The 16135-nt window shown below is 45.8% G+C and overlaps 1 protein-coding gene across 1 annotated transcript in view; it reads left to right on the forward strand.

Annotated features, from left to right (window-relative positions):
* LOC138510646 (vomeronasal type-2 receptor 26-like) overlaps window positions 1-16135 on the forward strand; it is a 219407-nt gene that overhangs the window by 117218 nt on the left and 86054 nt on the right. Inside the window, exon 4 of the mRNA XM_069626434.1 lies at window positions 15352-15588. Coding sequence (XP_069482535.1) covers window positions 15352-15588 — 237 coding nt within the window. The remainder of the gene's footprint in view (window positions 1-15351; window positions 15589-16135) is intronic.

Consider the following 16135-nt stretch of genomic DNA (forward strand, 5'->3'; position numbering starts at 1 on the left):
AGGGGGGCTGTGACTCTGGGAAACAGGCAGTTGCTTGATCATCCGAGCAGATAGTAGAAACAAAATGGAAGACGGAAGAAACAAAATGTGCACAGAAGCATGTTGCTGATTTTCTCTCTGACAGGCCTCCGGACCATGCAAGATTAGATCAGATAGCGGTCCGGGCTGTCAGAGTAAAAATAAAAATGCAATTTAAAAGCACCAGTAGCAGAAGGGTGGGATGCTTACCTGGCTGGTGTCTCTGGTGTCACCGCGTTTGTGACCTCATCTCTCAGCTTACTTTTCAAATGAAAAAAACCCAGCAGAAGGACATGTGCATTTCTGAAAATGTCTTCCAGGGCCGAGGGGGTGAGTTAAGCCGTGGGTGCATGTCTCGGAGAGAAACTGGCATGTGCTTTCTTGCTACAGTGCCATCTAGGGATGAAAATTATGTTTCTTTAAATTATTAAATACAGCATACATGGTACACAGTAGAAAATTAAATCATCCGTATTTTCAACAATTACATGCGTAAAAAGGCCTATATGCACCTTATCTGGAGGGCTGTGTGTTGCTAACATTTTGATGTGGTGGAAGGTGCATTTGCAAGCAGTTCCTGAAATGTAGGCTAATGAATGTCCTTGTAGTCTAGTGTGGATGTGCACTGGGCAGGAATCCATGGTTTGTAAAGTGTTAATTCTACTTTTGTCTTTTAGTTGCACATAGTGATTGAGGAATTGTCATAAAGATTTGGAGGATTGTTGGCATACATTACATATTGAGCTGCACATCCATTATTACACTGGATGGTTTGTTTGGGCAAAAAATAACATTTTGCTGAAAGTTTGTTGGGGATGTTTTGTCTATAAAGGGTTCTTTTGCCATAATGGTGTCTCCTCCCAATTCATACCCTCTGCCATTATTGTCTATAACAATTGGGTTTTTTGTTGTTGTTTATAAACGTTTCAATTGAAATATGGTTCTGTGCTGCTTGTGAGAATCAAACTGCCTTGACAGAAGTTTGAAAAGGTATCTGGCTCCTGCCCTTGCTGATTTCTGTAACCACTCCTTAACCACTGGAGTCTTACCCTCCCCCCTGAAGCACTCCCTTGTGCACCCACTTCTGAAGAAACCCTCTGCCGACCCTTCCTGCCCAGCTAACTATCGTCCAATCTCCATCACTCCTTTCCTGGGCAAACTCCTAGAAATGCTGGCCATTTCCCAGCTTAATCTTCACACTGAATCTGTTGGTTGTCTCCACAACAATCAGTCTGGCTTCAGAGCTGCCATAAGCACAGAAACTGTTCTTCTGAACATCTGCGAAGACCTGCTCTCTAACCTTGATTCCAACACCCCCTGTGTCCTCATATTACTTGCTCTCTCTACTGTCTTCGACACGGTCAACCATGCCATCCTGCTCAAACGTCTCTGTGATAACCTGGGCATCACGGGTCAGGCCCTGGTGTGGCTGACTTTTTTTCTCTCCAATGGACCCTCCCAGGCCCAACTCAGGTCCTTCCTCTCCTCCATCGCTATCTCCACCTGTGTTGTTCCCCAGAGGTCTAACCTCTCTAACTGGCTGTTCAACCAATACCTGGCACTTCTTGCCCACGCATTGCAGCGCTCTGCCCCAACTTCCAGTGCTATGCGGATGACTATCAGCTCATTTTCAGGCTACCTCCTCTCCCTCTCTCATCTCTGACTACCTGTCTGCCATCCAGGAGTGGTGTGCCGCCAATGATCTCTGCCTGAATGCCCGCAAGAATGAGATTCTCCTCATCGGCACACCCATACCCTCCTTTCCTGTCACTCTCTGGCTGGCCTCTCTTGGCCCTCTCCCTGCTCCCACCTGTGAGTCTAAAAATCTCGGGGTCATCTTCGACTCCACACTCTCCTTCTCTCCTCACATCGGTGATATCTCTAAGAAGTCACACTACAAACTGCACCTCCTCAGAGGTAGTCTTCCTTTCCTATCCTTCCCCCAGAAGCTCACTGTCTCCAGATCTCTGGTTCTCTCCAAGCTGGACTATTGCAACAGCCTCTTTCTAAATCTGTCTGCTTCTACTCTCAGCCCTCAGCAGCTCATCCAGAACCAGACTGCAGGACTTGTCCTTTGCCTCAAGCCCAGGGATCGTATCTCTCCAGGTCTGAAATATATGCACTGGCTCCCAGTGGCTGCAAGGATTAAGTTCAAAACCCTCTGCATCGTCTGCAAGGCCTTCTGGGGCCAGGGGCCTCAATATCTTCAACTCTCTCTTCCTAAATATCTTCCTTCTCGTGCTCTTTGCTCATCCACCTCCAACTCCCTTAGGGTCAGTCGCTTCTCCAAGCAACGAGTTGGTGTTAGATCACTTTCTTCGGCCAGGGCCTCCCTCTGGAACAGCCTCCCTGGCCCCCTGAAACTTGAGGAGAAACATCTACGGTTCCGGAAGCACCTCATAACCTTTCTCTTTGCTTCTGCTTTTTCTCCTCCTCTCCCCTGCTGATTTCCTGGTTTATACTGAAACTTGACTGGTTTACCTGGCCACCCTCTGATCGCTGGCCCAGGTCCTCCCCTCCACCAGCTGCACACCTGCACTGCCCTCCTAGATATCCCCGCACTTGTGGACTGTTCTCTGTATCCCTACAGTCCTACCACGAGCACTTGACACCTGATGTCTGCACTTACCCTTCTCCCTTGCACTTGCCACCTGCTGGCCATAATTTATATCGTTATTTATTCTATTATCCCTTGTATTGCACTGTCCCCTTCCCCGCCCCCCTGCACTTCCCCCTTCCCCCTCCTATGCACTTGTGTGATCTGAATGACACCTGGCCTAGTAGGATCATTGTCTGTCTTCCCTCTGTTCCCCCTCCCTTGCCTCGTCGCGCCTTGAAACACCTGTGTATAGGTGCGTTATAAATGCCTTATCATATCATATCTATATAGACATTGCGCATGTTTAGAAGTACTTTTTGTAAAGTATTCATTTATATAGTTAGTGGTTTCATTCTGTTTAAAATTAATATAAATAACTTACTCTTTAGTAGAAATGTGCTGTCAATTAGAGCTTCAAGGATTATTTTTCTTCTGTAGTTTCTAAGAGTAGATCGTGACTTTTCAGCTGTCTTTATGAGATTGTTAAGCACTCTAAGGTATAACATTGTTTGTCAAATTATTTTTTGTGATTCCTTTCCTGTGGCTACTTTAGCATTGATAGATATATTGTTAGGTTCATTAGTAGGCCTGCTTTGTTTGTACATCTTTTTTTACTTTTACTTTTTGCAAGAGGGGCCTTACTTTTTTAGTGGGGGCTGGTTTAGTTTTGTTGAGTGAGTTTACTAGCTGTTTTAAAAAAAATGTTTTCTATAAATTATTTTAGAGGTGGATTATTATATGGCTTGTTTTTATTTTTATCTGATCTATCTTTTCTTTGTTTTCTGCAAAGTTGCTTTTTAGTAGGCATTCTGTTCTGTCTTTTGGGAAAAAAAGAAAGATTGTTTTTGAAAGTTGTGAAATGTTTATGCATGTAGTATGCATGTGTGTGTGTGTTTGATTGCACAGATGAATAGAGTGGTGTGTGAGTGTGCTATGAGATGATTGGTGTGGTTTAGAAGGGTGTAAGAGTAAGAGGCTGTGTATGTGTGATGGGCATGGGTTAGAGAGTAAGGGAGTGGTGGTGCGATGTAACAAGTAGGGACATTATGATGTCTTGAGCAAACAGTGGTTGTTATAAAGTTGTGATTTAGTTCATAGGTAAGAGGGTTGTTTTGGTGTAGTAGAAATGTGTGAACAAGTGTGTGTATGTGTGCTAATGTGTGGTAGTGATTTGGAATGCAATGAGTTTCAAAGTAGTTGGGTTGGAATTAGGACCTCATGTGCAAAGGGGTGTGGAATCGTAAGGAAGTAAAATTGTGTTATAGAAGTTGCATGATACAAACCAATAAAAGTCTCCTTGCCAACTGGAAACCCCGACATGCCACAGCATACCTTGCATGATCCTTATCCATGGATAGGTCCAATTCAATGAAAGCCTCCTCAAGCACTGGATATCCTGGCATGACACAGCATACCTTTCTTTATACATATCTATGGGAGCATTGTAATCCAATGAAAGACACCTTGAACACTGTATTCCCGGATATGCCACAGCAATCCTTGCATGATACTTATCCATGGGAGAGGTGCAATCCAATGAAAGACCCCTTGACCACAGGATGCCCTGACTTGCTACAGCACACCTTCCTTGATACTTATCGATGGAGAGGTGCAATCCAATGAAAGACTCCTTGACCACAGGATGCCCTGACTTGCCACAGCATACCTTCCTTGATACTTATCCATGGGAGAGGTGCAATCCAATGAAAGACTCCTTGACAACAGGATGCCCTGACTTGCCACAGCATACCTTCCTTGATGCTTATCCATGGGAGAGGTGCAATCCAATGAAAGACTCCTTGACCACAGGATGCCGTGACTTGCCACAGCACACCTTCCTTGATACTTATCCATGAGAGAAGTGCAATCCAATGAAAGACTCCTTGACCACAGGATGCCCTGACTTGCCACAGCATACCTTCCTTGATACTTATCCATGGGAGAGGTGCAATCCAATGAAAGACTCCTTGACCACAGGATGCCCTGACTTGCCACAGCATACCTTCCTTGATACTTATCCATGGGAGAGGTGCAATCCAATGAAAGACTCCTTGACCACAGGATGCCCTGACTTGCCACAGCATACCTTCCTTGATACTTATCCATGGGAGAGGTGCAATCCAATGAAAGACTCCTTGACTACAGGATGCCCTGACTTGCCACATCATACCTTCCTTGATACATATCCATGGGAGAGGTGCAATCCAATGAAAGACTCCTTGACCACTGGATGCCCTGACTTGCCACAGCATACCTTCCTTGATACTTATCCATGGGAGAGGTGCAATCCAATGAAAGACTCCTTGACTACTGGAAACCCTGACTTGCCACAGCATACCTTCCTTGATACTTATCCATGGGAGAGGTGCAATCCAATGAAAGACTCCTTGACCACAGGATGCCCTGACTTGCCACAGCATACCTTCCTTGATACTTATCCATGGGAGAGGTGCAATCCAATGAAAGACTCCTTGACTACAGGATGCCCTGACTTGCCACATCATACCTTCCTTGATACATATCCATGGGAGAGGTGCAATCCAATGAAAGACTCCTTGACCACTGGATGCCCTGACTTGCCACAGCATACCTTGCTTGATACTTATCCATGGGAGAGGTGTAATCCAATGAAAGACCCCTTGAACACTGGATTCCCCGATATGCCGCAGCACACCTTCCTTGATACTTATCCATGGGAGAGGTGCAATCCAATGAAAGACCCCTTGACCACAGGATGCCCTGACTTGCCACAGCATACCTTGCTTGATACTTATCCATGGGAGAGGTGTAATCCAATGAAAGACCCCTTGAACACTGGATTCCCCGATATGCCGCAGCATACCTTCCTTGATGCTTATCCATGGGAGAGGTGCAATCCAATGAAAGACTCCTTGACCACAGGATGCCCTGACCTGCCACAGCATACCTTCCTTGATACTTATCCATGGGAGAGGTGCAATCCAATGAAAGACTCCTTGACCACAGGATGCCCTGACTTGCCACAGCACACCTTCCTTGATACTTATCCATGGGAGAGGTGCAATCAATGAAAGACTCCTTGACCACAGGATGCCCTGACTTGCCACAGCATACCTTCCTTGATGCTTATCCATGGGAGAGGTGCAATCCAATGAAAGACTCCTTGACCACAGGATGCCCTGACTTGCCACAGCATACCTTCCTTGATACTTATCCATGAGAGAAGTGCAATCCAATGAAAGACTCCTTGACCACTGGATGCCCTGACTTGCCACAGCATACCTTCCTTGATACTTATCCATGGGAGAAGTGCAATCCAATGAAAGACTCCTTGACAACAGGATGCCCTGACTTGCCACAGCACACCTTCCTTGATACTTATCCATGGGAGAGGTGCAATCCAATGAAAGACTCCTTGACAACAGGATGCCCTGACTTGCCACAGCATACCTTCCTTGATACTTATCCATGGGAGAAGTGCAATCCAATGAAAGACTCCTTGACCACAGGATGCCCTGACTTGCCACAGCATACCTTCCTTGATACTTATCCATGGGAGAGGTGCAATCCAATGAAAGACTCCTTGACAACAGGATGCCCTGACTTGCCACAGCACACCTTCCTTGATACTTATCCATGGGAGAAGTGCAATCCAATGAAAGACTCCTTGACCACAGGATGCCCTGACTTGCCACAGCATACCTTCCTTGATACTTATCCATGGGAGAGGTGCAATCCAATGAAAGACTCCTTGACCACAGGATGCCCTGACTTGCCACAGCATACCTTCCTTGATACTTATCCATGGGAGAGGTGCAATCCAATGAAAGACTCCTTGACCACAGGATGCCCTGACTTGCCACAGCATACCTTCCTTGATACTTATCCATGAGAGAAGTGCAATCCAATGAAAGACTCCTTGACCACAGGATGCCCTGACTTGCCACAGCATACCTTCCTTGATACTTATCCATGAGAGAAGTGCAATCCAATGAAAGACTCCTTGACAACAGGATGCCCTGACTTGCCACAGCATACCTTCCTTGATACTTATCCATGGGAGAGGTGCAATCCAATGAAAGACTCCTTGACCACAGGATGCCCTGACTTGCCACAGCACACCTTCCTTGATACTTATCCATGGGAGAGGTGCAATCCAATGAAAGACTCCTTGACCACAGGATGCCCTGACTTGCCACAGCACACCTTGCATGATCCTTATCCATGGATAGGTCCAATTCAATGAAAGCCTCCTCAAGCACTGGATATCCTGGCATGACACAGCATACCTTTCTTTATACATATCTATGGGAGCATTGTAATCCAATGAAAGACACCTTGAACACTGTATTCCCGGATATGCCACAGCAATCCTTGCATGATACTTATCGATGGAGAGGTGCAATCCAATGAAAGACTCCTTGACCACAGGATGCCCTGACTTGCCACAGCATACCTTGCTTGATACTTATCCATGGGAGAGGTGTAATCCAATGAAAGACCCCTTGAACACTGGATTCCCCGATATGCCGCAGCATACCTTCCTTGATGCTTATCCATGGGAGAGGTGCAATCCAATGAAAGACTCCTTGACCACAGGATGCCCTGACTTGCCACAGCACACCTTCCTTGATACTTATCCATGGGAGAGGTGCAATCCAATGAAAGACTCCTTGACCACAGGATGCCCTGACTTGCCACAGCATACCTTCCTTGATGCTTATCCATGGGAGAGGTGCAATCCAATGAAAGACTCCTTGACCACAGGATGCCCTGACATGCCACAGCACACCTTCCTTGATACTTATCCATGGGAGAGGTGCAATCCAATGAAAGACTCCTTTACCACAGGATGCCCTGACATGCCACAGCACACCTTCCTTGATACTTATCCATGGCAGAGGTGCAATCCAATGAAAGACTCCGTGACCACAGGACGCCCTGACATGCCACAGCATACCTTCCTTGATACTTATCCATGGGAGATGTGCAATCCAATGAAAGACTCCTTGACCACAGGATGCCCTGACTTGCCACAGCATACCTTCCTTGATACTTATCCATGGGAGAGGTGCAATCCAATGAAAGACTCCTTGACCACAGGATGCCCTGACTTGCCACAGCATACCTTCCTTGATACTTATCCATGGGAGAGGTGCAATCCAATGAAAGACTCCTTGACCACAGGATGCCCTGACTTGCCACAGCATACCTTCCTTGATACATATCCATGGGAGAGGTGCAATCCAATGAAAGACTCCTTGACCACAGGATGCCCTGACTTGCCACAGCATACCTTCCTTGATACTTATCCATGGGAGAAGTGCAATCCAATGAAAGACTCCTTGACCACAGGATGCCCTGACTTGCCACAGCATACCTTCCTTGATGCTTATCCATGGGAGAGGTGCAATCCAATGAAAGACTCCTTGACCACAGGATGCCCTGACTTGCCACAGCACACCTTCCTTGATACTTATCCATGGGAGAGGTGCAATCCAATGAAAGACTCCTTGACCACTGGATGCCCTGACTTGCCACAGCATACCTTCCTTGATACTTATCCATGGGAGAAGTGCAATCCAATGAAAGACTCCTTGACCACAGGATGCCCTGACTTGCCACAGCATACCTTCCTTGATACTTATCCATGGGAGAAGTCCAATCCAATGAAAGACTCCTTGACCTCGGGATGCCCTGACTTGCCACAGCATACCTTCCTTGATACTTATCCATGGGAGAGGTGCAATCCAATGAAAGACTCCTTGACCACAGGATGCCCTGACTTGCCACAGCATACCTTCCTTGATACTTATCCATGGGAGAGGTGCAATCCAATGAAAGACTCCTTGACCACAGGATGCCCTGACTTGCCACAGCATACCTTCCTTGATACTTATCCATGGGAGAGGTGCAATCCAATGAAAGACTCCTTGACCACAGGATGCCCTGACTTGCCACAGCATACCTTCCTTGATACTTATCCATGGGAGAGGTGCAATCCAATGAAAGACTCCTTGACAACAGGATGCCATGACTTGCCACAGCATACCTTCCTTGATACTTATCCATGGGAGAGGTGCAATCCAATGAAAGACTCCTTGACCACAGGATGCCCTGACTTGCCACAGCATACCTTCCTTGATACTTATCCATGGGAGAGGTGCAATCCAATGAAAGACTCCTTGACCACTGGATGCCCTGACTTGCCACAGCATACCTTCCTTGATACTTATCCATGGGAGAGGTGCAATCCAATGAAAGACTCCTTGACCACAGGATGCCCTGACATGCCACAGCATACCTTCCTTGATACTTATCCATGGGAGAGGTGCAATCCAATGAAAGACTCCTTGACCACAGGATGCCCTGACTTGCCACAGCATACCTTCCTTGATACTTATCCATGGGAGAGGTGCAATCCAATGAAAGACTCCTTGACCACAGGATGCCCTGACTTGCCACAGCATACCTTCCTTGATACTTATCCATGGGAGAGGTGCAATCGAATGAAAGACTCCTTGACCACAGGATGCCCTGACTTGCCACAGCACACCTTCCTTGATGCTTATCCATGGGAGAGGTGCAATCCAATGAAAGACTCCTTGACCACAGGATGCCCTGACTTGACACAGCATACCTTCCTTGATACTTATCCATGGGAGAGGTGCAATCGAATGAAAGACTCCTTGACCACAGGATGCCCTGACTTGCCACAGCATACCTTCCTTGATACTTATCCATGGGAGAAGTGCAATCCAATGAAAGACTCCTTGACCACTGGATCCCTTGACATGCCAAGGCATACCTTCCTTGATACTTATCCATGGGAGAAGTGCAATCCAATTAAAAGCTCCATGACCACTGGATCTCCTGACATGCCACAGCACACCTTCCTTGATACTTATCCATGGGAGAAGTGCAATCCAATGAAAGACTCCTTGACCACTGGATCCCTTGACATGCCAAGGCATACCTTCCTTGATACTTATCCATGGGAGAAGTGCAATCCAATGAAAAGCTCCATGACCACTGGATCTCCTGACATGCCACAGCACACCTTCCTTGATACTTATCCATGGGAGAAGTGCAATCCAATGAAAGACTCCTTGACCACTGGATCCCTTGACATGCCAAGGCATACCTTCCTTGATACTTATCCATGGGAGAAGTGCAATCCAATGAAAAGCTCCATGACCACTGGATCTCCTGACATGCCACAGCATACCTTGCATAATATATCTCCATGGGAGATGTGCAAACCAATGAAATACTCCTTGACCAATCGAATCCCTGACATGCCACAGCCTATCTTGCATGATACTCATCCATGGGACAGTGCAATCCAAAGAAAGGGGGAGAATGGGGTAAGGGACACTGGAGCACTCAGAGTAGTTAATGTGATTGTGGGCTGGCCGCAAGCTTCAGGGAACACATTCACAGTTTTAGAGGGATCAGCAGGAATGTCTTCCAAATCTTCCACTATTTTCCACAGTTCTTAAACTTCCTTTTCTATTTTTCAACTTCTTCCCTCTGTTCCTAGCTGCTAAGAAGGTATACATATGGCTCTAAATATCTTTATTGTTTGTTCCCTGCCCCGCCCATGAAATATACATCCCTCCTCTAGTCTCTGCTAACCATTCTTTATGACATATGAGAATTATTCAATATAACAGATGAACATTGCACGTGTACTCCAGTGGTGTTGCCGGCTCCATCATAGCCGCCTGCTGTCTCTACTACACAAGGTGTCTATTAAGCATGCCATGGACCAGCAGAGCTGTACCTACCCATTACCCTTTACCCTCCCCAACCAATGCCTCACCCCTCCTCCTCTCTTTCACAACTCTTCACACCACTCTAACACATGCCCTTAAATCTCACACAAACCTCCTCCCACACAACAAAATAAATCAGCCTCTTCTCATCACAATAAAGAAACACCAGTAACTTTATAATAACAAACTACCTTTTTTGTTCCAACACCCCCTACATATCGGGCGGGGAGATCCCAAGTCCACAAAAGGGCCTCTACCATAACTTCATCTCGTTCTCGTGCCCCCCTTAGAGTGGGAGGAGAGATCCCAGGCCCTCTCCATACACAGAGCCTCTATTCACATCATTTTTCCTTGTTAAACAGCACTGTCTTCTCCCCTATAACATAGGAAAGGGTCCCGTTACACCGCAGTCTTCTATATAATGTTCACATGAACCTTTATACAAAGCCATGTGGTCTTCCAAAATACCCATTCACCCCTCTATTACTACACTCATACCATTCTTCATACTCTCAAACACTCGTAATCCCTTCCCGCACTCTGCTTGAATTTCTCCGGAAAAAGGTGCACTTACATCTATGTGTTCACCCGATATCCCCCATCATGGGTTCCCATTAGTGACGTACACAATCTGGAGACAGCTCCCTGCTCCAAAGAAAAGACAGGAATTCTGATAACACAGCACCAAGGTGCGCGCACGGGGATTGGTTGCTGCAGGTGGGTGCAGCCCCTGTGGTAGTGCGGACAGGAAACCTCCATCCGTGTGGGGGAGTCTGGGATCACGTTAAGGTAACCAATCTTGTGGGTTAACCTCTCAACAACCAGACTGAAAAATAACAACCAACTAGGGAAAAAAGCTAGGTGCACCCTTTTGCGAGGAGAACAAGAGCTTTATTTGTATAAAAAAAGGAAATGGTGACAGGGTTTTATAGGTCCACTACCGTGGAGCTCTCTCTCTTCTTCAAAGCAAACAGCACATTATAACTGTGTAAATCGTCACTCATGACATATTCGATGTACAGTGTTCATCCCCCACCTTCATTCGCTGCTGTCTATTTACATGCTTATAATCACATATAGACCTTCATTTTATAGGCCCCTTCATCTTCTCTTCCACCTCCTCCACAAATGGGCTTTGATTTCTTCACCTTGGGTTGTGGTTAAGTGATTGGTTAGGTTCCTTGGAACTCTGCCCTGCCTTAAGGCCTAATCACATAGTGTGCACCTGACCATCAACATGAACTCAGTGGATAACTTCGAGATCAGTCTGCTCCTTGCACAAGAAACAACTCTTTTATCATCCCTGACACACAGGCGTACATGCCATGCCTCACTGCCACAATCTTCCAACAGTGGGCATCACCCTTTGCTCTCCCTGGTACAAATCATGGGCCTTGTTGTCCTCAGCTCCCACCTTATCAGCTACCCCCCTCAACCCCCAAAGGGCAGGCCTGGGTCTCCTGCAGATCCAGCTAATCAATTTGAATAGTGAAGGATTTCGGATTTTAACTCTGGGGCATTTGGTAGTTCAAATGGGACGGCCGTTATCCTGGGGGCGCTAGTATCCTTAATCCCACCTTGCGTCTTGGCAGCTGAAGACCTCTGCCCTGGATTCTTATGGGTTTGTCCTTCAGAACCAGCCACATCCTTTGCTCGTGTTCACCTTTGAATATAACGCCACTTCTACGTTTCTTGTTATTAGGGTCCATGCTATGTGCTTGTGTCGTGCGCATGCAATATACTCGCCTACCACCCTCTAAAGCTGAGGATTCATTTATACTAAATTAAATCTATGTAGAATCCCACAGTGAGCATGTCCTGTATCATTCAACTATATCTCACAATCTCCACCCTGTGCCCATCCATATGCATTTATCACACATTCATATATTTTCCGCAATCTGAATCGTTTGGGAGGGGCTGGGATCTGAACGTGCATCCCAACATTACGAAACAGTACAAAGACAAATGAAAAGTGACCTTTAGAAGCAATATTAAGAACAGAGAAGATGGTCTTTAAGACTAGAATGCAACAAGCGGAAGGAAGACAAAGAGCTGAAAGAGAGCCGGAGTGTGTTCCAATGCTCTGGGGCGGGACTGGGCACAAGGAGGATGACAGACAGTTAGGAGGAATAGAGACTGAGAATGAAGAGAGCTCGGTGGAGAATAGACTCAGGGAAGAAAGATACAGTGGGCAAATTGTGAAGGGACTTAAAGATGAGGCAGAGAAAATTGAATTTAAGACGAGAGTGAAAAGGCTACCAACAAAGGGAAGAAAGAGTAGAAGAGATTGAATTACAAGGGGAAGATGGATGGATGAATTATACATGTATTTTAACAAGAGTTAGGAAGACCAAAGACAAGACGGGAGCAGTAGAAGAGCTGAGAGAAAATAAGAGAGGGCATTAGGAGCTTGGCTGAATGAAACATAAGAAAGGGTTGTGCTTTCCAAATATTAAAAACGATGACCCCTGCAGGAGTGACACAGAGTGGAGGTATGCAGTGCAAAGGAAAGTGAGGATGCTATGTGGATGCATAATGTTACAGGCAGAGAGGGGATAGAAAGAGAAGAGGGAGGAAAGGACACAGAAGCAGGACGTAAAGGAGAAGGAATAGCTGAGGCACGGAAAAAGAGAACTTCAATCTTAGAGGAATTGAGAAAGAAATAATAGTCAGCAATCCAGGACTGGATGGCAAGGAGGCAGGAAGTATGAATATGAGAATGAATAGAGTAGGTGAAAACTTGTTAAACTGTCCAAAAGATGGAATTATAGAGGAAAAGAGAGAAGTGTAAAGAGAGAAAAATAAATTGAGGAGGATTTGCTATCCCATGAGACAGAGTAAGTGCTAGTAGATACGTAGAACTAAAACCAAATTGCTCAAATGTTTACAAGCTAGAGTATTATCTGTTCTTGCCCTTTAACCTCCAATAGATATCCCCTTATAACGTATCGTGCCCTAGCGAGTGCTGGTGTGCCGCTTATCTAGGGTGAGGGGATAGAGGAGAAGACTAGCACTAAGCCTTTAACAGGCCAATATCTAGAACTGATTCATCAGCTGTACTGGTACTAAATACCAAACGTCAGTAATATCCAGATTAACTGGAGTGAGATCACAGAAGGGAGACAGACCCAATCGTATTCCTCCCTGCTTATCTGCTCACTGTGAATTAAAAAGAGGGTTATCTCCCTGGGATGTCTACTTACTAGTTAGACATTCCATCTATCTGTCATCGACCCATTTCAGGGAGTTTTTAATGTCTTCTCTCCCACTTTCTCCAGGACCCAATGCACATTTTCACTTCATATGCCACGGGTCACTGAAATGCTTCACAGAATAAACCTTCCACGCCTTCAGCCTCGTCGTGCACCTATGATTCAAAAAGGAAGAAATAGGGAAAAACAAGGGGGCAGCGGGCATCAGTTCTCCATGTTTGCGCTACATTTTTCAAAAAGCGCTTTACAATAGGTGTTATAGGTTAGTTAACACTCACCAATTGACTGGTGATGTCTCCTTATGATGTGATTGTTTGATACCTCATTTGCATTTATATGGTTACCTAGGGAGAATAATCATAACCTAAATTAAATGGGTAGGTACACCATATCATGTTGTGGAGGTCAATTATAGTTATGGTCTATGTGGTAACATTACACACTCACCATCACTCTAGTTTCGTCCTCTACAGGGTGGGTGAAGAGGAACGACGCAGTCTCCTAGGGCAGGCTACCTTATGAGGGCTATCTATTGGAGGTTGGAGGGGAACAATAAACAGAGTGCTCCTAAATCTTAGAGGAGTAGGGGAGAAGTGAAATAGGACTGCAATTAGAGGGTATTGGAAAATCCAGTGAAGGTTTTTCAAGGATAGGGAGGATAGTGGTATGGATACATGGAGAAGCAAAGCATGAAGAGTGAGATATTGAAGAGACCAGTAGGTTATGGAAGTAAGGGAGGGTAGACTTTAGAGATAAGAGAGGAAGGAACAGGATCAGAGGCAGCTGAGGTGGGGTGAGCTCGGAACAGAAGAAGAGCAGTGTCTGAGTTACAAAGAGGGTTGACATATGGACATGAAGGCAGAATACAAGGGGTGTGGGATGGGGGAATAGAGGGGAAAAGATGTACAGGAAAAATCTCCAGCTTGACATTGTGGCGATGGCATCAATCTGTTCTCAAGACAAAGAGGTAATTAGATAGCTGTTAAACGAGGATACATTTGCAATAATTACATTGGGCCTCATTACACGGAAGGCGGTAATGGTTAACGGCCACCGTTAATGGTAACGGTGACCGTTAACCATTACCGCCTTACTACGAGGTCCCTTAGCGGGTTGGTGCTTTAACGCCTGCTTTTTGCAGGCGCTAAAAACCAACCCGCTAAGGGACCTCGGAGCTAATTACGGCACCGCAAAATTGCGGTGCCGTAATTAGCGCCTTCCCCATTCCCGTAGAGCCCTATGGGGCAGAAATGGGAATGGGAAAGGGCAATGGTGGAAGGGGAATTTACCGCCCCTCCAACCTTGGAATGGGGCGGTAAATCCCCTTTCTGCCAAGGCGGTGCCGGTATTTTACCGGCATGAGCCATGGCGCTAATAGCGCCATGGCTCACCGCCTTCCGTGTAATGAGGCCCATTGTCTTTTACAGAGATGAAAATAAGTTCTAGTAATTAAATTAGCTTTTGTCGGTATATTGCAAAAATATTAAAACAATATTTATGCTCATATGGAAGATTCGCTGTGGGTTTCTGGTGTGGTTGTGTTCCCCTAGAAAGCCCCTGGCCATTACCCATAGTTTTGTCGGTCAATTCTTTACTGTAACATTTTGTGGCAACTTGTAATTGGGCTCAATGGTGGCTTGCTCAGAGGCGTGAAGGGCAGGAAGGCGATGCACGGCTGTCAATGGCAAGTCTCTGCTCTCTGCATGGGTATAGGAGTCAGGATATTATTGTCTACTTATGATATATTTTGCTCTTTCGACAGCTTAACCGCTTTCTCCGGAGGATTCGCTTTAAGACGCCCGCTGGTTACGAGTTTGCTTTTGATGACACAGAAGATGCTCCAGCTCAGTATGATATTCTAAACTGGGTTTTCTATCCTAATGGAACCGTCGCAAGCTTCCACGTGGGAACGTTTGACTCCTCAGCTCCTCCAGAGCATCGTCTTTTTATTAACCAAAGCAAGATCTTATGGCATCCTGAGGGGCCTGACCTCCTGCAGGTGAGTGAGAATGTCAGTCCCATGCAGCACTTCACATGTCCTCACCAATGTGCCCATCAGTGCACTATATCTGCATGCACGTGTTATTCTCTGTATGCACGTCATTGCCCCATTTAGGATTCATGCACACCCGCACATACAGTGCCCTAGATAAGCTTTGTCTGCACCTGCAGAGGTTATTATTCCCAGTCATTCTTCACATACACAAGCACATGCTGTTTCCTATCAGCTGTGTGAACAGCTGCAAACTCTGTGCTGTTAAGAGACAAAAAAGAGTGAACGAGATATGAGAAGAATAAAATTGTATTATAACACAGCCTAGGCTGGGAATGATCAAAAAAACATTCGACAGTATTACAAAAGATGGCTGGTTTTATAGCAAATTACAGAAGAGAAATGACAACAAATGGTACAGGTTACTCACATATTCCTTGCCTCTGATTGGACATCGTCATTTGCAGTATATGTGAATCCATTACCTAACTCTATTGGCTTATTCTGTCCTCGTGACCGGATCAAGATTTCAGATTAGCAATGAAATAAAATT

This window comes from Ambystoma mexicanum, chromosome 6p (genome assembly GCF_040938575.1).
Source record: "Ambystoma mexicanum isolate Mex_15411 chromosome 6p, UKY_AmexF1_1, whole genome shotgun sequence".
Taxonomy (NCBI): domain Eukaryota; kingdom Metazoa; phylum Chordata; class Amphibia; order Caudata; family Ambystomatidae; genus Ambystoma; species Ambystoma mexicanum.